This window comes from Malaclemys terrapin, chromosome 9, assembly GCF_027887155.1.
Source record: "Malaclemys terrapin pileata isolate rMalTer1 chromosome 9, rMalTer1.hap1, whole genome shotgun sequence".
NCBI lineage: Eukaryota > Metazoa > Chordata > Testudines > Emydidae > Malaclemys > Malaclemys terrapin.
Window position 1 is genome coordinate 15,050,120 of NC_071513.1, and position 23,978 is coordinate 15,074,097.

The following is a 23,978-nucleotide window of genomic DNA, read 5'->3' on the forward strand; positions in this document are numbered from 1 at the left end:
CTAGATTTTTTAAAAATGATATCTGGAGAGAGAATTTAGCTTACTGCAGTCAGACACTTGGAGGACTCTTCCTTATAGTAAGACTACATCCCTCTACTTGTTTCATAAGAAATCTTTGCTTTTGGTGCTCTCACTATTGCAGGATTATACAACTCAATTACAGCAGTTATTGCATTTAAAACTTATACATTCATCGCTCTCCTGCATAAAGCCCAAGTAAATGGGCTTTGTGTGGGCTACTAGGTGGGGAATGCAGAATGAAATCTACCTTTGTAATTAGGAGAATAGCTTGGCAGCCTCTAGGCAGCTGCTATAACAGTCTCTTAGCTTCACATCCTTTGGTCAGAGGTTTGTGCCCACTAGTTCCATGTAAACATAGATCTAATAGTCTCCTGGCCTGCCCACCCACCTTCCATGCTGACTTATTCAGAGTTGAGATGGAACCCACCACCCTAGCACATAGGGGTGCAAAGGACCTGTGCACAGCCATGCAGCCTACACAACCCCTGCACACAGGTATTATTGGAATTTTAAGGCAGAGGAGGACTTGTGAGTGCCCTCTTCAAGGAAATACATTTCATTATATATGAACTGTCCATCAAGGGAAAAAGAAAAAAAGCCTTTTTCCCTGTTAGGAAGCAGACCCATAAAACATTCTTTGCTATTGGATGAATTTAGTTCCCTAAATTCCAAACTGATATATGAGGCAATTAGAGAGAAGAGATAACACAAATCAATTGCAGTTTTTATGTTTATTGCAAAGCAATCACCATTTTTATATTTATATTCATGGAACAAAGGCCTTTTAGAAAGAAGGCCGTTCCCTATGACATCAACTCTAAATGGCTCAGTTAAATGTCTTACTATGCCCCCTTATCTCTAAACTAATTGAACACATTTACAACCTCTGCCTTGAGTTCCTCCTCTTAACTCCATCCTCCAATTTGGTTTCTGCTCCTTTCACTCCATTAAACTGCTCTCACCAACATTTCTAGTGACCCCTTCCTAGGGAAATCTCAGGGCCTATATTCCATCTTCATTTTCCTTCACTCCTCTGCCGCCTTTGACACCGTCAGCCATTCTCTCCTTCGCAATATCTTAACCAATACTGTCCTTCCCCCCAGTCCTCCTCTTGCTTTGGCAATGCCTATGTCTTGTCTCTCCACTTTCCATGGGCCTCACTGGACTCTGTCTTTGTCCCGCTCCTCATCTTGCCTTACATCCTTTCTTTTGATGATCTCTCCTGCTCACACAGTTTTAAAGTGAAGGTGAAATTCTGGTCCCGTTGAAATCAACAGCAAAACTCCTGTTGCCTTTAGTTCCCTAAATTCCAAACTGAGCCAGGATTTCACTCTCTCTTTATTTAGTAATAGAGAGTAAAATTTTCAAAAGCACCCAAGTTTCACTGACTTTAAAAATCAATGGAACTTAGACTCTTAAGTCATGTAGGTGCTTTTACACATCGTACTCATAATTTGTACAGTTTGTGGTAAATAACTATTTCTCAAATAACCATCAGTAACTTACAAGGTCATGCTATCATTATCTAGGGATGTGTGTACTGGTGCTCAAATCTCCTAGAAGGGCCATAGTATCTCCTCTCTGCCCTTTTCATTGTGGGGTGAGGAAAGATGGGGTATGACACAACCCCTTGACTGGCTCCATAATAGCCTTATTGATTGACAGAGCCACCCTGGTGAGTTCTGTTGAAGCCAAAATATTCACCAGGTTGTGGGATTTCTCATGGGCCTCCTGGATATCCAGGACTATGGCTACCCTTTTTAATATACCCTGGTGAGCTCTATAATGATTTGGTGGGAAAGAATTGCTCACTGCCTCTACCACCTCAGCTGGTGATGAGGAAGAAGAAACACACAGATGTTGAAACAGGGTATGCTCTATCTCCTCTGCTGGAGGAACCACTGAGGTGGCTTCCACCGGTTCGGTACCAGTCCTGGTCTTGACAACAGGAAGATGTTGTCTCCAGTGCTGATGCTCTCGACATGTGTCCAAGGAAAGAGAATGAGGTGGATGACCTGGCAGCTGGAACCCAGGGGGACCAGAAAGTTCATTGACATGTTCCTGGGACCCCATCCCTGACCAGGCCATTGCCCCTTGTCTGACGGTCATTGCTGAGGTTGCTGTGGGAACCATGGGACACACGTCTGTGACGGAGGATGCCTCTCCTGTCTAGCTTGGGATTCATAGGACCCAATCTCTGAATCTGAAGAAGACGAAGAATCTGAGTCTTCCAGTAATGGGGGAGCAGAACCTGTCAGTACTGAAGAGAGACAGCCAGAAACCAGGGATGGTGATACCGGAGAAGTCATAGCTGACTTCTCCCTCAATGGTACCATCTTCCGAGGTAAGTAAAGTGTAGGTGGCATTGGCATCACACGCTTCAGAGATGCTGGAGTAGGGTCCTTAGGCATTGGTACTGACTGAAGATCTTCCTGCACCACTGGAGAAACTGGTACCAAAAGATTAAGTAGCTCTTAAGTAGGTATCTAGCAGCTGCATACACCTCTGGTGTCAACAGTACCATTAATGCCTCTTGGCTCTAAGATATCAGGAGGTAGCCTGAAAAAGCTGCACTGGGCACTTCAGGGGGTCAATCTCGACAGACCTGGCACAGGCCCTGGAGCTGACAACCATTTCCTAGTTGAAGAGTGTTTTAAGGAGTGCCTCCTTTCAGCATCTCTTCCAGAACCTTGCTTTTAGAAGGCTTCAGTATAATGGGTCATGTTGAGTGAAGTACTGCGTCCCTGGAGGTCTTGTGCCTCTTACTTGGCACCAGTGACAGTGATCAAGCTCTTGACCCTGGTAACTCAGGGGGGGCACTCTGGACCGAAGCTGATGTACCCTGTGCCCACTGCGAACTGGACAGCTCAGAGGGGACAGAATGCCGCCTCCATAAGAATATACTTAAGCCTAGCCGCTCTGTCCTTCTTAGAGTGAGGCTTAAATCCTCTACAAATGTGACATCTGTCCCTCACATGGGACTCCTCCAAGTATTTAAGGCAGTTGGATTGTGGGTTGCTCACTGACATTGGTTTCCTGCATGAGCGACATGATTTAAACCCCACAGTTCGAGACATGACTCCAGCTCTGGTACCAAAAACTGAATTGGTCAGCCTACAGGCCTAAAAAACCCTACTTGCCAAAAACGTATGTCTAACTAATCACTACCTTAACTATAGACTATCTAACTCAGGGGTGGGCAAACTATGGCCCATGGGCCGGATCCGGCCCCTCAGGGCTTTGGATCTGGCCCACGGGATTGCCCCCCATGGTGCTGTGGGCCCCGTGCCGCTCTCAGAAGCGGCCAGCACCACGTCCCTGTGGCCCCTGGGCGGAGGGATCAGAGGGGGGGCAGAGGGCTCCGTGCATTGCCCTTGCCTCCAGGCACCATCCCCCGCAACTCTCATTGGCCGGGAACGGGGAACCGAGGCAATGGGAGCTTCGGGGGAGGTACCTAGAGGCATGGCAAGGGCAGCACACGCAGAGCCCTCCGTCCCGTCCCCCCGGAGCCTGCCCTGGCCCCGGTGCATGCTGCTGCCACCCCAGAGCCCAAACCCCTCCTGTACCTCACCCCCCCAACTCCCTGCCCTAAGCCTCCTGCCTGCACCGCGCACCCTTCCTGCACCCCAACTCCCTGCCCTGAGCCCCCTCATACACCTCACACTCTTCCTCTGCCCCAACCCCTTGCCTGAGCCCCTTCCTGCACAACGCACCCCCTCCCATACCCTGCACTCCCTCCCACACCCCAACCCCCTGCCCCGGGCTGCATACAATTTCCCCACCCAGATGTGGCCCTCGGCCCAAAAAGTTTGCCCATCCCTGCTCTAACTAAATATGCAGCCACTTTATGTAAAAACAGGTATCTGTACAAGGAATGAGGGAAGACCTTGCAGCAGCAAGATTGTAATCACTGCAAAAACCACCATGTGCGGTAAGAAGGAACTGAGAGGGTGGCTTTATACCAGCACGAAGTGGTGTGTGGCAGCTGAGGGTGCTCGACTGCCCAGGTATTTACTGCAGAGGGAAAATTTCTCTGACAACGATATGCTGGGTGCACAATTCCCTACAGCAGAATGAATATGTGCAACCACTTGAAGAAGAATAAATGGAAACTTTTGTTTTGCTTTACACTGTCACCCTTGGGCCACATGCTGTGCAGCCAGACAGCACTTCTGGGAGGTGAGAAAGCCATGATTCTAAGAAGGCTGCCTACAAGTTGCTAAGCCTAGTTGTTTGGCTCAAAGTTTCCTTGAAATCAGATGTTTCCATTTGGACCCCAGGAAGTTATGAGTGTGGAGGGCCGGTGTAGTTCCACTACACAAAGTGGTGGAAGCTTTTGGGAAGCAGAACTTAGCATGAGCTTCTTGCATAGCTGAAACAGGACAGGGGTGGACAGAGGGTGAAGTGGAAGGATGTACCACTGTACAGATACTCTGGTGCCTTCTGCTTTAGAGAAGCTCCACTCCTGGAGTGTCTGGGAATCTGGGGGTAGAAGGGGGCGATGGTGGGGGAAGAGAAGATATCTAGGAGTGAAGCCACCAAATCTAAAAAATCCCCCAAAACCTGGTAGAGAAAGCATCGATTTTCCTGCTGAACAACTCAAGCCATTGTGAGCACATCACTCTAATGCTCTGCTTACAGCAGTCGGTTCCTGCTGAATGCAGAGTCAAACTCAAGGTCTCTGCCTTCACCGTCAAAGCTTCTCATAGGCTTGGTTCAGGCTGCCCAAGAGTTTGCATGTCTCAGAGTAACCACAACCTCTCACAACAGCTACATTCTCCAGTCTGATTCTCCACTGACCCCATCACCGAACAGAGCTTTCAAAGCAAAATCTGGACTGGGTCTGTTGATCATGAGAGCAAGATTTGGGAGTGCCAGAGACAGAATTTTCTCAGCAGCTAGATCAAGGCTGTAGAACTCACCTCCCCACAAGGGACTCGAATGAATAGCAGCACTGCTTTCAAAACAAAAAGCAAGGTTCATTACTCTGACAAGAACTGTATTGTGAAACAAGCAAGCCCAAGCGAACAAAAACTCCACCCATGCAAGGAGAAAGCGAGGAGGAGGAAAGAATTAGGTGTTTTGCATTTCTTGGTTACGGCAGGATGTCCATATGGAAAATTCCTATAGAATTTAATAGGGATGAAGCCAATAGGTTTCTGTAGAAATAGCTCTATAGAAATCATACTATAACCCTGCAAAATTTAATAGCAAATACATTCCTTTTTACAGTTTTTTTAAAAAAATCATCCTATAGCATTCTAGAGCAAGAATGGAATCCTCTAATATATGCACAGAATGGTTCAAGAGAATGTATAGAAAAGTCTGCATTTTTCTATTAAATTCTATAGCACTTTTCCAAAAGAGTAAAAAAAGACCAGCTGACCCAGGGTGATTCCTAATACTGAACCTCATTACACTTGGGTCAGGTGCTGTGTCCAGAAGATGTGCCCAGATGTAAAAATATGATCATGTAAAATCAAGGAAAACATAGTTCCTACAAGATTATTGCGATTAGATTGACAAGATTCAAACCTCCATAGAAAAAAGCCTCAAGGTTCATTTTATCCACTAAATCTTGTAGATATTCTGGAATCTAATTTTTCATACATATTTACATAATAAATATTTTAACTATACAAAATCAATGTCATTTAAATAGCTGTCATCCGATATTGAAAGCAAACAAGTACTGCTGCTTACTCTCTAAACAATCAATAAATAATAATTAGGCTGGTTGTATTATTCAGCATAAACAAGAGACTGTATTCCGGGTAGAAACACTCAAAGATGATTAATATTCACATTATAAGGGGCTTTTACGGAAACACACTGGAAAATGTTGGAATCACAACCCAGCTATTGAGGAGTCCGCTTGTTTTAAGTTATCAGCCAGGGTGTTTGTTACTGCTGTGGTATATGTTTGGACAGACATTAAAAGGATCAGTTATAAAGGCAAGCCTGGAGCAGATTTGGCGCTGCTATGACACAGACCAGTCTATGACAGTCAATTTGCCAATTGTGCCAATATCCAGCCTATAATCAGAAAACACAGGGCTCAAGATAAGATAAAGGGTACGTCTATACTTACCTCCGGGTTCGGCGGTAAGCAATCGATCTTCTGGGATCGATTTATCGCGTCTTGTCTAGACGCGATAAATTGATCCCGGAAGTGCTCGCCGTCGACGCCGGTACTCCTGCTCGGCGAGAGGAGTACGCGGAGTCGACGGGGGAACCGGCCTGCCGCGTGTGGACCCGCGGTAAGTTCGAACTAAGATAGTTCGACTTCAGCTACGTGAATAACGTAGCTGAAGTTGTGTATCTTAGTTCGAAATGGGGGGTTAGTGTGGACCAGCTCAAGGACATGCCCAGTTTCCTCCATACAAACTCCAGGGCCAAGGCTTTCAAAAATAGCAGCCTAAAGTTCAGTTCCTAAGCCCACAGTTAGAAACTTAAATAAGTGGTATGATTTTCTAAATAGCTAAGCAGCTAGCAGCTCCCCTTGACTTGGTAAATCTTGACCCCAAGGTCTAGGATAGAGTGTAATGAGTACTTAAAAACTTCAGCTGATTACAAGAGTAGTTAACATTCACCCTCATTATTATTAAACAGAATCAACAAAGACAGACCCTGATCCTGCAAAGACTTAGCCACATGCAAAACTTTACACATTTTGAGTGAAGTTACTTACTACAAAGGGTCTACTCCCAAGGCGTGAAGTTAAGAATGTACATTAAGTCTTTGTAAGACTGTGACCTAAACACACTTCAGAGCACTGGAACAATAATTCTAGCATTTTTTCCAGCATGTTCCCCCTTCCTGTTTTTCTCTTCTTTCCCTGTATTTTCAGTTCCTCCTGTTTCTCTTCCTCGCTTTGCCTCCTCTTTCTCTTTCCTCCCATTTCTCAAATCTGTCCCCCCATTTTTCTCTCTTCTCACCTTCCACTTTTCTTTCTTTCCTTACCAGGAAACCTAGAGAGTTTTCCTTACCTTGCTTAAGCAAATAGCAAGAGCCACATCTTCCTTCTGGCTGCTAAGCTGAAACATGATGTTGTAAAACAGAGGGACTGCTCACGAGTCCTACAGGGTTTACAGGATCAGGCCCTATCTTGCTACCCAAAACTTTGGAGAGACCTTTTATTAAACCTTCCTAGGTGTGTATTACAGTTTATGGTAGGAATTGAAAAAGTGAGATGGTCTCTTGAAGCTAGTGATATGGATTCATAAATCTAGCACTGAAGAGTCATAAAGAAATCTAATAGCATCTATTCAAAGATTTGTTTGGGCGTGAAATGTACATACAGATGGAGAACCTAACAGTGTCATGACTTTCATCACTTCTCACTCCATGCTGTTCAGTTTCTCATTTTAGTTTGAGGGTTTGATTGAATGGATACTGAATGATGTTCAGCCATTTATGATTTTCCTGCAATGTGACCTATATTACTAAACTTCTTAAATTAATTCTCCAAAGTGGCATATCATTTTGCATACCCTACCTGTCCCAATGGAATCTATCAGCAGGAAATGAAGGCCCAGTTTGAAAAAGCAAAATGACCTTCAGGTGTTTTAGCTAATTTGCTTGTAAATGTGATGGTTATTGTCAATAGAACATATTGTACAAGATGTTGCTCACTATTGTTCTATTTGGATTTCTCTCTGTCTCAAATTTTATGATGCACGCCTAAAAACTTAACCTCTTACTGGTATTCTATAGTAGGGCATTGGCCAAATTCTTCCTTGACACTCACCTCTTGCAACCCCACTATCTCTTTCTCTCTTGACTCTTAATATAGAAGGAGCTTCTCTTCTCTTTCACATTATTTTGTTCTTACGTCTGCTCCCTCACTTGCCATGTTGTAGCTGCTCTCTGTGATCTCCATCCTTTATGTGGCTGTTCTCACTCTCTTTCTGTTGACTTCAACCAGGTCACAAGGGTAACTTAGGGCAGAATTTAGTCCTATGTCTAATAAAAAGCAAATCTTTTCAGTATTGAGCTCTCTTTGGTCTTACCTCATTTTGTACAAGCTACGGTCTTGAGACCCAAGAACTATGAAGGCAACAAGGGAATCAATACTCTGTAGAGTTCTCTCTTGCTGACGAGCTACAAAGTCCTGCTCTTTGGAACTTGTTCATATTACTGTATTGTTTTGACAAGATCTACAGAGCTCCAGATTCCCCATGGCACTTAAAGCAATTTGCAGGTCAGAAGTATTGCTGTACTATTTTTTTTTTTTTTTTAAAAACACCCTTATTTCATTGATCGCCTACCCTGTTGTTATGTTTTCAATTAAGCAACTAGGTCTAACCTTCATTTAATTGGCTTTGAAATGCAACTCTTCAGTTGGAAACTATTTAAAAATTCACTGTGCTGATTATAAAATTATAAGCCTAATTATCCTCTGCACTTACACTGGCTTTACACCATTGATTTCAGTCAAGTTACTCCTGATTTACACCATGTGAGAGGAGACTGACACCCCAGAGTGAAATCCTGGCCCCATTGAAATCTATGGCAAAACTTCCCATTGACTTCAGTGGAGCCAAGATTTCAATCCTAATATATGATGGAGCTCTGCAAAGGGGGAAATGCCAGCTCTGGTGATTGCTGTGCTCAGAAGTTGAGGATTACCATATTCTCGGTTTGGAACCCTAGGATTGTGCCAGTCCATGTAGTTTCTCTCATCTTAACTTTGCAGTGCTTCTGAAAGCCAAACTAGACTACATTAGGCATCTTGAAAGGTTTGGACTACAGACAGTGAAGCCAGCTCCCAGGAAATCTTCAGATTTTTAATTCACTTAAAACAAATGAAAGAAGCTACATCCCTGGATGATCTTTGACTAAATATATACAGATTGGTCTGATTTAATAATATCCACAAACCCACTGGCAGGAATACAGGTTACTAATGAGACACAGCATGCACAAGAATGTCAGGCCTTCTAATCTTTTAAAAAAAATCCAATATATATTTATTATACCTCCATCAAATCTCACCCTTTTAATTCTTGGTCAGTGCTTCTTTTTGCTGTTCCGTCACCTAAGCTTTGTTAATATTCCCATCCCATTCAGGTCTTCTGGGGATAAAGGTTCATCTGACAAATATTTTTGAAGAGCCAAAACCTTGCCTTTGTATACAAGTAACAAAGATGTCTGCAAGGGAGGTTCACAGGTGCCAGGATGGGTCTTTCTAGCTCCACTGGCCCTGCCTCCAGAACACTCTTGCTAGCTGTGATGAAGTGAGCCCCCTTGGCAAGATGCAGTATTAGTTGAAATTCTCTCCTGCGCAGAGTGCCAGCACAAGGCCTACTGGCCACTAATGTGATTCTTAAGACCTCAATATAAAACTTAAGTGGCACTTGAGCAGTGCTCAGGCCTACTGCTGAGTGTTCGTGCAGGGGTGACTTTAACACTATGATGCACAAGGGTGTGGGGGTCCTTCACAGCATCAGAATATCTCACTCCCCAGCTGCGCACCAATTCTACTGTAGTCAGGGTCCTCACCCAGCCACTTGGTGGCATATGGGAAGACAAATAGGTTTAAATCAAACTTTATTGTATCCTCATAAGACTATTTGAAAATTTGTTTTCATATAAGGTCTATATGCTGCATTACTTACAGACTTTATTTCTGGGTTTGGTCAGCCTGGTGTCAGGCATCAGGCTAGTTATCCAGTTATCTGAGAGTAGTTTGACAGTTTTTGCAAGTATCCCAAGGAGTCAAACATACTTACTCTTTATTTATAACTTCTGCCCAATATTTCATCTTAACAGAACAAAAAAATTTGACTTAGTTATCAATATGTGCCCTGTATAGGATTTCACCAATCTGGCAAAGTAATATCAAAAATCTATGACAGTGTAATTCAGTACTGTGGATACAAGGCCTCTGACACAAATAACTCAACAACTAGATTCCGTCATACTGAAACACTTTTTAACTGAGAGATGCACTCAAAGGTTACTCATGCTTAAGGAATGAAGAGTAGCTAACTGAGATTTCATTCAGGCAGTTCAGGAACTACACAGGATGGAAGATAAATTACAAAGAACCCATCATTCTTTCTGCCTGCACACACGGAGGGGACGCTGCACTGGGGAACCTCCCTCCTGTGAAATGCCATCTCCAGAGATCCTTTCTCTCAAGATCCCCTACTGTACCTCCCGCGCAGGGCCAGCTCCAGGCACCAGCACAGGAAGCAGGTGCTTGGGGTGGCCAATAGAAAGGGGCGCCATGTCCGGGTCTTCGGCGGTGGGGCCCTCAGTCTCTCTCGGAGGGAAGGACCGGCCGCTGAATTGCCGCCAAAGAATGAAGCAGTGCGGTAGAGCTGCTGCTGAAGTGCCGCCGATCGCGGCTTTATCTTTTTTTTTTTCCCTTCGCCGCTTGGGATGGCAAAAAAGCTGGAGCCGGCCCTGCTCCTGAGGTTGGGCACTGGGTGAAGGAGGCCCCTGGGCAGAGCATGGGACTAGCTGTTCCCCATATTGACCCCTGCCAATATGCCAGATTTACATGTGGAAATCTGGTGAGGCGTTAATGCAGTTTGAAGGTACATTAAATCACACTGAGTCTGCACTGAAACAGATACTTGGCAGGCCCAGGCTAGCACCAGCCAAGAATATCACTGAATATCACACTGTGCCATTAGGGATGGGGGAGATGGGCAATGAAACCTCGAAAAGGGGCAGCTGACTACATCAGGGATTCATTCCCCAAAGAGCCACAGGATATCCAAGTTCAGGGGTGTCTTCCTTGTTCAGCCAAAGGTGGCATGATGGGGCTGGGGAGGAGGATGTCATGGGGTGATAGGTGGGTGGATGCTGGGGTACAGGGGTGCTGTCTGGTCAATAGCGGTCTGGGGGCTGCATGTGGTAGAGGGGGTGCTGGGTGCTAGATGGGAAGATAGCTGAGGCTATCTGGGTGACTCTCTAGGTGGCATGGGGGCAGGAATAGGGCTGAACCCCTCACCCCCTTCTTTCCCTGCCAGCCATCTGCCTCTTCCAGCCCCTATTCCTTCCCTGCTCAGACCCAGGAGGAGGAGCAGAAAGATGAGAGGCTGAGGAGAACAAGCAGCAGCCCTCTGGTGGCCTAGAGGAGCAACTCCAGACTCTCTTTGCAGCCCAGCTGGATGCATGAGACTCCAAATGGGCTACGGGAATGGGTTGCAAGGCTGCCAGATGTGAGTCACACAGGATTCATAACACTCGGCAGAGCTGATGGTGATCCAAAGCCTATTGAAGTCAATGGATCCATTCACTTCAGTAGACTTTGGATCCGGCTGTGATTATATGGATACATGCCTGTGCATTATCAGTGTGTCTAGCTAGATCATGTCATATGTGACAGAGTGTGGGAGAGATGAAATATGACATCTACCATAGAAAAACAGAGTAGATTTATGAAATCCTTTGTAGAAGTCAATGGCAAAAAATAGTCCCCCCACTTTTCATGTAACAGCAGCATATGCAGTATCTATGCTGGCAATGATCAGTGTTTATTGCCACTAGGAACAACAGATTTACGGATTATTTTATTCTAAATATAAAGCAGAAAAAATCCACTTTATAATGTGTCTTTCATAAATTTAGGTCTGCCAAGGATCTTTCTTTTCAGCACAGAGCTGATGAAGCATCTAATATTCCCTAAGTTAAATACTTCTGCGATAGCACAGATAAACAAAATGGAAAAAGAGGAATACAATTTTTAGAAGAGTTGATTAAAATTTAGGAGTATTTTATTCAGTGATACTGTATTTACAGCAGAAATGTGAAATAAATTGCTATTTTGCAGTTGACTAATACAAACAGTCACTTGGGGCTTTTTGGTAGAAAAACTGTGGTCTTTTTTTGCTGTTCTTTCGTGAGGCCCCCAAACAACATGTGACATGTCTGTTTGAATGGTATTTCAAATTCATTGACAAGGTAATTTGATTGGCTCCGATGAAATGTTCATTCCTTCTGTCTGCTATTCTAAAATCACATCCATAAAAACATGTTTATTATTATTTAGGGGTCTGATTGCATAAGCTCCACAACCATTATTTCTATTTAAGAGTTTGACCCTGTGAGGTGCAGAGTTCCCTCAGCTCCCGTTAATGAAACGGGACTTACCAAAATACTAAAAAGGGTTACGTTCCATATAAACTTCCTTATGATGTATAGAGAAGGTCAGTATAGGGTTCTTCCCTCCCTTTCCCAACTCCTAAAAGAAGCTCCTCCCCCCTTGTTTGTTTTTGCATTCAAAATGTGGGTCCTGATGACTGTTTTTCCTAAAAACTAATTGGAGAAATAGCAGGTTTATATCATCCAGGGACAACAAAGAACACCTCATTATTTTACTTCATTTCTTTAAAGAAGGGACCTCAGTGAGAATTGAAGGTCTAGAAATAAGGCATCATTTTTGTACTTTCTGGTGGGGTTTTTGTTTTGTTTATTGATTTCAAGTATAAGAGCAGCAAAATCCTTTGTCTTTCTGCAAAATCCTTCTTAATGGTGCTCAGAGACTTGGAATGTTTATGGTATCATCCACTAAACATGACTAGACTAACAGATCATCATAAGCCTCAGAGAGGGAGGACAAAAAATAAAAGGCAAGTCTATTTTTGTACTGATCTGCTCAAATGAAAACAAAGTGGCTGTCCTCTCTCTGTTAGACAGAAGGGTCTCCAGCACAATTCGAATATAGAATTCCTACCACAAAATTTAATCAACATGATTAGGAAGCTTCTATAGCTCTTGTATTTACAGGAATACCACATATGTTTCCTGAATTACCTTTTAAAGAGATATTATTATTTGTATTGTCATACCACCTAAAGCACTTGTCATGAGCTTTTGTTCTATTTCTCTCTCTTGTAAAATGACCAAGCCATTAATAACCAAATGGAATTATTGTTGAGTTTAAACAGACACAAAGTAAATGCTGAAGTTAAACATGGTGAAAAAGGGGATTGGTCTCTGAACCACTTTACTCTTTTATCACACAGACTCTTCCTCCTCATAGATATTACTAGTGGCTGCATTTTCTTCTCTGATCTTTTCTTTAACGTGTGAAGGAGAGGCAGAATTGTGTCCCAGAAGAAGTAGGATTTCCAAGGTACAAGTGGCTTAACTTTGTTAGTTAATACAAGAATGAAAATGTCTAAACACATCATAGAGAAGATGCTCAGCTGAGCAGTCAAAGTGGTTCCACTGAATTTAAGTAAAAGGGTTTTAGCTTCACCAATAGCACAAATGTAGTGAAACTTCTCAGGAGATATTGCGTCTTCCTTCAGTCCGCAAATAGATCTATTATTCCGCTCAAAGAAATGAATGTGATCCTGCAACCCCTTTCTTATGTTCCACACTCAACATTGTTCAAAAGTGCTTCATTCTAGAATCAAATTAATTTTTATATTGGCAGCTATGTGTATATGCGTCTCATATTCATTGGCTCTTTTTTCTGTCTTCCGCATAATCTTCTATTGCATCTAAGTGCACGTCGGCAGAAGTCATGTATTTATCTGCTTTGTTTATTTTGGAAAACAGGTTCTCACATTTTCCTTCAAGGGAGGTCAGAGCATTCTCTAAGCTTTCTGTTCCATTCAATAGGTCTTCAAGTATGTATTTCATCAAATTGTCCCTCTCCAGACATTGTTGGTGGTATTGCCTGCCGTCCTTCTGACTGCAAGAGATTTGTCAGTGTTTGCATTTGTGACATCTTAAGTCATGTTTTAAATCAGTCCACTCAGCTTTACTCTCACTTTGCAGCATTCTCTCTCTCACCTTCAGCACATTATCAGTAAAGTTCCCTCTGGCAATTTACAATTAATTAAAAGAGGGGTGTCTAGTGCTTGGAATGCTCTCAAAAATGTCTCCATATCTTAGGCTTTTCCCTCTTTCTCATCATTCTTACACGTATCCCTTAACTTGACCTGTATGAACACACTGTCACCATAAGTAAATCGTGTCACATTTTTGTGAAGGAGCAAAATATTTTGCAGTGTTGCTTTGAATTTTAGGTGAAGCAACAGAATATATATGGAATCCATCAAGTGGAGAACTGCTGAAGAAAGGTTGATGAAGTGCAAGTTTCAAGACAGAAAATCATCAAATAAGAACTTTCATTTTAGAACACAGTGGTGACAGTTACGAACACTATCAATCAGTCAGCAGCTATCGCTTTGGCAAAGAGTCATCACCAGTGGAATTGACATTAGTGAAGGGACAAGGCCACGGTTTACAGGCTAAGGAAAAGATCTTGGGCTTGATTCTCCACTGCCTGGCACTTTGCAGTTATTTGTATTTGTATGGACTGAGTCCCGATTGGGTATAGAATGCTATCAAATACAGACCTATAGCATTTTACACTTTACACAGGGGAAATGACTAAACAAAGTGCATGGCACTAAAGAATCAGGCCACATAGTTATCACGGGAAGAAGGTACATGATGGATTAGACAGTGGACATTTCTACCAACATTCCCTCTTCAGCTTTCTCCACAGCAGTGAAGACAGAAAGAAGGCTTATATCATTGTTCTAGATTTTTTCTCTTTTACATGTGAATTTTAGCTCACTACAGAGTTAAATATTGTTAACATTTGCTAGAACCAAACATAATGTAGGGCCTGATTCACCTCTCATTTACAGTTGTAAATCCAAAGAAACTCCACTGAACTATAGCAGTGTAAAACAGGTGCAAGTGAGAGTAGAATCAGATCCTATTAAACTTCCCCAACAGCTCTTCTGATTCATTTCAATTGTAATCAGTAAGAATTGTGATGCTTCAGAAATCGGCTTCTCATAAGTAGAGTGCATTAATTGTGCCATTTTTTCCTGCCAGTTTGGTCAATTAGTCAAGTGATAATTACAGCCAGATTTTCAACAATGCTCAGAACCCACATTTGGGACCAGATTTTCAGAAGAGCTCAGCTCTCATTTATGCACCAAAACAACTGTCCAGATTTTAAAAATAACCTAGCACATTGAGCTCTTCAAAATCTGGTCACTAGTGTCTCAAAGAGAACTGATGGGTGCTGAGTCCTTTTGAGAATCTGGCCCTTATTCTGGTATCTAAAAGGGAATTGAGTGCTTTTCAAACTCTATCTTCAAATGCAGGTGCTGAGTACTTGAATATCTGGCCATGAACTTTTTTTGAAAATCTGGCTGAAAACCCTAAATTCATTTGACTTGTGTTGTGACCAAAACAGAGTTCAGCTATGTTCTGTACAGGTAAAAGAGGAGCAAATTCATCACTTTACCGTGCAGCTACCTCAACCCAATCTCCTTTTCCTTACAAACCTGGAATAACAATGCCTTAGTCAAGTCTGAGATGGAAGTAAGTGACATGTGCTTAATGATTTCTAAGACATATTTCTGGTCAAAACTGGTATTGAAATGTGTGACTAAACCCTTTCATAATCAACTCACTTATTAAAGTGAAAGCTCTATTTATTTATATCAGTATTTGCAATGGGCAATTGTACTGTGTGCTTACTCCAAAAGTACTTTTGTATTTCAGTAAATAAAAAAATATTGATTTTGAACAAGTCATTCATTTTATTGTCAGAGCAAATTAAGTTTTTAGAGTTGATTTTATTAACCTATTTCACAAGTTCCTCTAAACACATAATTTGTGAATAAACCACATATTCCTGATATAAATGCTATTTGAGACTTAGCCAAATACAATTTAATGTAGTGATGAGGCAAATTCTGGTTTCAGTTACATCTGTGTCACCTCATAACAGTCAATGGTGATATAAGGGTATAACAGAGAGCAGATTTTGACCAAAAAAGATTAAATTATTCTCTTATTTACAGGCATGTAATTCAAGAATAAATTAATTGTCATCAACTTAATTCAAGAGTAATTTAATTGACATGCTGATTTACACCAGCATGACTGAAAGCAGAATTTGGTTCAATAATTCCACAGGACATTTAATCTGGGGCATTTACTTAGGGACTATTTTGCTATGTACCTTGAGAAAATCAATGAGATAATAATAAAAAGCAAGAGATGCTTCTATAAATTGCAGATACAAATTCCAGGGTTTGTATCTGGAAAGATTCAATATATGAAGGGTGAGATGACATCATTTACAAAACGTATGCAGGATGGATTTAATACCTCATTTTGATTTTTAAAAAAGGAATTAAATCCTTTGGATAGCTTTTAAAAAATACTTTTAGGTATCCTTTATAAAGCTATCATTTAATACCAATATCTTGAATATTTATTGGCATGCATTCTGGATTCATCTCAAAATTATCCTAGTCTATGCAGTAAGGATACATCTAGATGACTCAGTTTGTTGTAGCTTTTGCACCACTATGTGACCATAAACATGCAGTGAAAACCATTTCCAGTAATGAACCAGCTGGATTTATTCACCAGAACTCATTTTTGTTACTTCTTTCACAAATGAAAAGGAGCTAAACCTGTCAGAATGGCAGTGGGGGGAACGACATTGAATAGCTCAGTGGTATGCTTTTCCTTACCCATGATACTGTAGATGTTCCCTCTGCCTGAGCTCCATGGAGTAGGACTCCATGCAGACCCAGAGCCAGGAAACGAGGCAGCCAGGGAGCAAATGTTCCGCATGATGTGATTCCCTACAGACCTTAGAGATATCTGATTTGGTAGCTAGTGCTACACATACACTGCAGGCAGTTGTTATATGTATATCCAAGAAGTAGTTAAAATATGCTCCATGCATTATTAACTCCCCCAAGGTCTCATTCTTGACTGCTATTGTGTAGCCATGGAGATGGCAGATAATAGCATCATGACTAGGGGCATAGGCAGCTGTGGGGAAGGCATGGGTCATCAGAGATTACATGAAGTCCACATGTATCCCAGGACATCCACTAGTTTGGCAATATGAACCCCTGCACTTTCTGTGGGAGACAAGAACAAAGTCTTCTCTCTGACAGGACAGGAATGGAACTCTGATTTGGATGTCTGAGTTTCCCACTCTATGCAGGTTTTCCCCCCATAAGGCTGAATCTGGCCCATGACCACCATTGTGGTTTCACAGTGAAGCTTGTTATATACAAACAAGGACATTATTCCTTGTGTGCCTGAATCTCCCTTGAGTTCAAGCAATGCAGCATCAGGCCCTCACGGTACACTGCTACCATTAAAATCCTTGATTGAAATTAGGCACAGCTCAGATCAGATGAGTTCTCTATGTATCAGTTGTGGTTTCCGACGGCAAAATATTAAAATACACAGGAAAAAATAAAAACCAAAACCAACCCATTTGGCTCTAGGTATAATCTCACACATACCATAATGTAACTGTTTTGAGTCCTTGACTCCCTTTAGTTGTTTGAAGCAGACAAATTTTACTTTATTTTGGAGCCAACATTGAATAAGCAGAACCTGGCCTACACCATCTGCCTTTTAGAGTTGCTACCCATTAACTTTGAAAGGCTGGCTGTTTTGTGTATAAATGTCTGTCTGTTTTTTAATATAAACCAGATGGGGAACGTGCCTTTTTGTTCAATTTCTGTTACATTGTCTTTGAATTAAGAATTGAAAAGCACTTTAAAAATGTATTGAAAAGCTGTAGCTTCTGTATCCTTTAGCTGCTATTTTGTTAGCATCCATAGTGCTCCACAGCAGAGACCTAGACAGCAACAATATATCATTTTTCTTCTCTGTTAAGTGATGCAAGCACATCAGTGTCAGAAAGCTGGGCTAAAGGAAGGTTCTCAAACCTTCTATACAGATACCAATATCACCTGCTTTTAAAGGACACACCTAAAAGTAGCTTGTAACTTTTTAAAGCAATCAGTGTAGACATGTATACATTATTAGTATAAGCACCTGTACATACACATTATACATACATGGGCCAATCGGTAAAGTCACATGCATACTTTTTCTATTTATATTAGATATCTTAGATTTATAGTAATGATTTAAATGTAAGCTTTATACACTATCAAATATCACTACTGCTCTAAAAACATGTCTGAAATCTTGTGCCACCCAGTGTTAACCGATTAACTGGGCATCCGTACATAGATACCCACTTCCACAATGTGTTGAATGGTAACAATGCATGAAAATCAGTTGTGTCTACCTGAGTGATATCCATTCCGGAGTCACAGCTCAGTGGCTGCGTTGATGTAAGACCATTTGAACCTATTACTGTTGTGATCACACCACTTTCATCAATCTTCCGAATCATGGTACCATCAACAAAGTAAATGAATCCATACTTATCCACAGTGATACCTGTTGGTAGAGAAAAGAAAGCATTAATACTGGTACTATACTTAAACTATTTCTTCATCTTGTTAATTCCAATTCCTCAGATAATGATAATCAGATTTTGAAAAAATAAATTTTACTTTCCACAAAATAATATAACATTTTTATTTCAGATGTCAGCCTTCCTTACACAAACCCCACACCAAAGGGTCCCCATCCAGAGCTCTGAGAGTCCTTGACATATATTAAAAACCAGAAGAATATAGGGGATACAGAATAGAAATAGATCAAAACAGCAGCACTTCTTCCTACCACACATATACCTAGATTTATGATCTTTATCATTTGTCTTCATTTCACTCACTTTGGACAATTATAATTTATTGTATGTATTATAGGGGCACTTGGCAGCCCCAGTCAAGCTCATGACCCCAGTTGTTCTAGGTGCAGTACATACACAAAGTAGGAGACAATTCTTGCCTTGAAACCTTACAATCTAAACAGACAAGACAGACGAAGAATGAGAGAAAAGCAGCATTATTAGCCCCATTTAACAGATGGCGGGGACTGAGACCATAGAGAGCTCTGTGGCAGAACTGGGAATTGAGCCCAGATGTACTCAGTCCTAATCCATCACATTTTTCACACAACGATCCTTTCTTCAATGGCGATGTCTCAGGGTTTCTAACACAGCAAGAAATATAAGCTGTTTTTTTACTGAAAATGTGAACTGTCACAAAAAGCACTTCTAATCATATCATTTCTAATCTTATCTGATTTGGGAAATCCCTTTCTCCTGAAAATCTCAATGTTTTGTTTAAACAATTTAATATCTTACTTTTAACTTTACCATAACTTTATAGCATCTATTATACACATTCAAGACATTTTTAAGAATGAATTGATTTCAGGCTCCATGGGAAGGAAAGTCTGAAGAGTTGAACAGATGAATCAGACAGTGGCTTACATGCCTCATGATTTTGTCCTCTGAATTTAGTATGACTCAAGGCTGTTTGGGTGGGATCCACTAAGGAACTTGGGCGTTGCATTGCTGAGCGTCACAGCGCCTAACTTTTAGGTGCTTAAAAAAAAAAAATCACAGGAAGAACATTGCAATCCACAAAGATGAGTTGGTGTCTAGGCTCTCTTACACTGAATGGGAAGAAACTGGCACCTAAGAAAGCTATCCTTAAAGGCCAGCATATTGGACCAAGAGTTGTCTAAGCAATCCATGGGAGATGCTGATAAGAGGGGTGTACCTAAACCTGGGATTCAGGCAGATGCATAGGTCTGCTGGTGATTCATGAACAGAAACCCACCACCTGAAGTCAGGCAGCCGTAGGCACCTAAGGCATTTCTTGTGGGAATGCGTTAGGTGCCTGCCTCGCTCCACACAAAACAGTGGCAGCAGGAGCTGGTGCGTTTAGCCCAATGGTTAGAGCATTCATTTGGGAGCCCCGGGTGCCGCCTCCTCCCCAAGGGGAGAAAGGATTTAAACAGGGTCTGCCTCTCTCTGGGTGCTCTAACCACTGAGCCATGGGATATTCTGATGTGGGGCTCCTCGGTCTCTCCTGCTGATGCTCTTCTAATGCGGATTAAATAATGAAAGCGTGATTGGCGCAGGGGAACTGGACCTGGGGCATCCCACCCCTCTCTCTCTCTGGCCCAATGACTGTTCCATTGTGAATAAATACTTAACGTGTCATTGGGCCAGAGAGAGAGAGAGAGAGAGAGAGACTCTATAGGCCAGCAGTATAGGGAGGTGGTAGACTTGGGTCCAGTCTCTCTGCTCCAGTTGAGCTTTCATTATTTAACCACAGTGGAGCAACTTCAACAGGAGAGACTGAGGGAGCCCCATAACAAAATATCCTAAATTCAAGGATTAAAGCCCCCCCCCGAGAGATGGGAGACCCCTGTTCAAATTCTTTCTCCTCCTCTGACGGGGGTGGGTTGGAGAAGAAACTGAACCTGGATTTCCCACATCCCAAGAAAGTGCTCTAGCCACTGAGTTAAAAATTATAAAGTAGACAACCACCTCCTCCAGCTGGATTTTGAATGTGATCCCATCTGGTAGGTGGTCTCTGAGCACGCCTAACAGATCAGGCCCTGCACGTGATTTAGACAGCCAAATGCCTTTCTTACCCCAGTTTGTGATTCACTCTGGAGCTTAGGGGTAGCGGGGGGAACCTGCATCTGGGCACCTAGAGGGAGGCAGTAGTGCACATGCTCAGAGGCAGAAACATAGGCACCTACGGAAATTTTACCCTGAAAACTTAGGTGCAGAGTCTGGGCTGCAGGGAGGTGCTGGTCTCTGCTAGTGATCCATGAACTGGGGGAAGACAGGTGTTCCTCTGCCTAATTCCCACGTGGGGCCCAATCCAGTAGGTGTGCTCAGAGACCACCTAATACCACACAGCTGGGAAGGTGGCTCTCCCTTTTAACCTTTAGCTCTGTGGTTAGCATACTCACCTGGCCAGCAGTTCAAGTCTCCTTGGGAATGCTCTAGCCACTAGGCTATGGAGTATACTGATGTGGGTCTGATCCCTCATTCTCTCCTACTGAAGTTGATCCACTTTAATTGAATAATGAAATATTAATTGGTCCTGAGAAAGGATGAGAACCCTAACCACTGGCATAAAGGTTATAAAGGAGGTCCTCCCCCTTTACATTGAGTCAGGTGAAGCATGCCTACCAGATTGGGCCCCGCATGTGACTTAGGCAGACAAACGCTGGGGCTAGGCAGGACACCTAGAGTGAGACAGTAGCGTGCATGGCCAGAGCAGGAACATAGTAGCCTATGGAACTTTAACCGCGAAATCTTAAACACTGACTTTAGATGCCTACAGGGGTCAGCAGCAGGTGAGGGGGAGGAATCTGATGCATCACAAGTGACACCTAAAACCGGGACTTAGACACCTACGTCCTTTGTGGATCCAGGACTGAGGGCATACACTGAAGACAAGAGGGTTGCACATGGTGCCAATGAGGGAAGACTTTAGCCTTCATAAGCTTTTTGTTTGTTTGTTTTTTAAAATGAAAATGCACAAGAAGGATATTCAGATGCTGGTAGTTAAAGCATGTTTTTACCAGCCACCTGACTGCCTTTGCTGTGGAGTCACTGAAGACAATAAGAGAGCCACTTTTCAAAACAGAACTGAACACTAGGTTCTTTTAAACAAAAATTTACTTTAGTGTAAAACTGCAGTGAGTTCAGTTTTGGGCCACTTATGCTTTGGGCTACCCAAGACTGTAATCAGGGCAAATCCTCAGGGTTGTCTGAGAATGAATTCACCCTGGTGCACCACTCAGCCTCACATAAGCCTTCAAAACACTGATGAAGTAGACATAAGTGGTGTATAGATCCTGTACCAGCCCTTTGCACTGGGGTGAATCTCTCCTTGACTGAATGTTACTATCTGAGTTATAACAATCCACATAATTTGGGCCTTGCTATTATTATAGTATCATTACCATGAAGCATCAGGGTGAAGGTTGACACACAACTTATTCAGCCTATAGATATTTTTTTAAGATATTGAAAAAAATGGAAAGGCCACTACAGCATGAGCCATGCTTCCCCAGCTAAATAGCCTTCAGTTTTAACAACCTCTTTCAAACAAGAAAGAAATCTGGTCACAATTGAAGTGTATTTCCTGTGGGAGTGCATATCAACCTATTAAAAACAAAGGCAGGATATGCAAAGTAAATTGCAAAATCTCTTTTGATATGTAACAATGAGCTGCAGCTCTCCTCCCCTACTCCTCCCAGTCTGGATATTAATGACTATATAACAAAGTAATTAACATGCAAATTTGACAGCCTTTCTCCACATATCATTCCCAAGGGAATACAGATGCAAACAAACAAACAAAAAATTACACACTGGTAAGTTTCTATCCTTGGTAACAAAATGATAACATTTTTTTATAGGCTTTTCAACCAAAATTCACTGAGCGCCAAATTCTGACCCATAATTATGTGTTGGGAGGGTTTGCATTGGTATTTGCTCCTCCATAAACTAGCTTTGCAACAGCTCAACCAATTCTGAAGATAGATTAGCTGGGTATGGAGAGGAAATGGATAATTGTTTTGAGCCCACTCCATAATAAGGCCCAGTAGAACAGCTTTGGGGCAGGAAATCTCATATAAATGAAGTTATCCCCTTCCATTCCCACACTTTGCAGGTCACATACTTTGACTGTTGTCATAAGGGGCATCTGCCTGGAGAGAGAGGCAAGGTGGAGTAGGGATACCTAACCAATAAAAATCACATAAAACCCTAGTTTAGAGGGTTTGGGGAGTATCACAGGGAGGCTGTGCTGTGTATGTGTGTGGTTTTTGTCTTTTTCCAGGCGTGAGAAGGGACTGCTGGTGAAGGGTGGGGATAGTAGTTTCTCTGACCCCTGCATTTACCAGGGAGATATCTCACTCAACCCCTTTCTATGAGGCTCCCATGTTCTTTTTACTTTAACAATACATACTGTACTGTTACTGCCACCAGGGCTAGAACTTGGGCTATCAAGAGGGCATAAGGAGTATCATATGCAGACATTTTCACATTTACATGCCCTTAAGTATGATTCTGCATGCAGGAAGTTTTTTTTCAGCCCCTATCTATGCTCCATTTCAGAGTCGTCAGTTGTAAGTGAGATTTTCGGTATTTGTCCCCTGCTATAGTCAGGTGGAAGGAACTGCCTCTGTGGAGTCAGGTAGGCTCTGCACATGTGTATCACCTCCTTGATCTTATTTCTGGAAGTTCAAGTGTCTTGGACTCTGACCTTTGGAGGAGCAATTGTGCAGCTTCATAACATGATAGAGGGATATGCTGGATTATTAGCTCATCTGGGTTGGACAGCACTGGGCAGGCTCCATGCCATGGAAAATGCAATGCCAGTATCTAGCAGTAGGACAGGTGCATTTTCAGTTTTGTGCTATTTTTCTATGTGAACAGATGGTTGCATTGGCTACGTGGTATCCATTAGATAACAGTCCAAAATTATGCATCAGTGAAAGAATAGAGCTTGTCAACTGTGTAACTGAGAGTGAATTTCAAATATGGGCTGAATAAGAAAACCACAGAAACCTTAATGCTGGGAATACTACATTCATCTACAGTTGTCAATAGGAATATAGTTTCTGTCTGCATGGAGTGAGTGGATATAACATAGATCTGGACAATGTCTCCAATACTTCACTCATACTATGTGATTTCCTAACACTGCTGAAAAAGTTACTCCATTGGTAATCTCTCCAATTAGCACACTGCACACTCTTTAGTGATGATACAGTGAGTATCTTAAAATAAGGAAATTCAACTGTTATCCCTCAAAGATAAACCAATTGGCTTAGGAAGTCTTTAGAAATGGATTTGGAATATACTACATCATCAGCCTAGAATACAGTAACATGGGAAATAGAAGGCATAAGTGGAGGACAGCAATTTTGGGTATATTTGTTAAAGTCAATGTGCCAGATCCTCAGCTGGTGTGAACTGATGCACAGATGTGGACTTCGGTGTAGGTACACCAATTTATACCAATGGAAGAGCTAGTCAAAGACCTAGGCAGTAATATTGATATGGAAAAAATAATGTGAGGACTGAATATTAGAGGGAAGTGTCTTTGTATTCGAAACATGGGAAATGTTGTTCAAGGTCACAATACCCCTACCAAGGTCAAAACTGCACAACCCACAAATCCCCCGATAACAGTAAGGTAAGTTGGTGGGAGAGCACCTCCCGTCAACACAGTGCG

General features: G+C 42.3%; 1 protein-coding gene across 5 annotated transcripts in view; it reads right to left on the reverse strand.

Annotated features, from left to right (window-relative positions):
- TENM1 (teneurin transmembrane protein 1) overlaps positions 1–23,978 on the reverse strand; it is a 502,103-nt gene that overhangs the window by 48,743 nt on the left and 429,382 nt on the right. For all 5 annotated transcript variants that reach the window (XM_054040281.1, XM_054040280.1, XM_054040278.1 and 2 more), the window contains one exon: positions 18,095–18,249. In XM_054040281.1, coding sequence (XP_053896256.1) covers positions 18,095–18,249 — 155 coding nt within the window. The remainder of the gene's footprint in view (positions 1–18,094; positions 18,250–23,978) is intronic.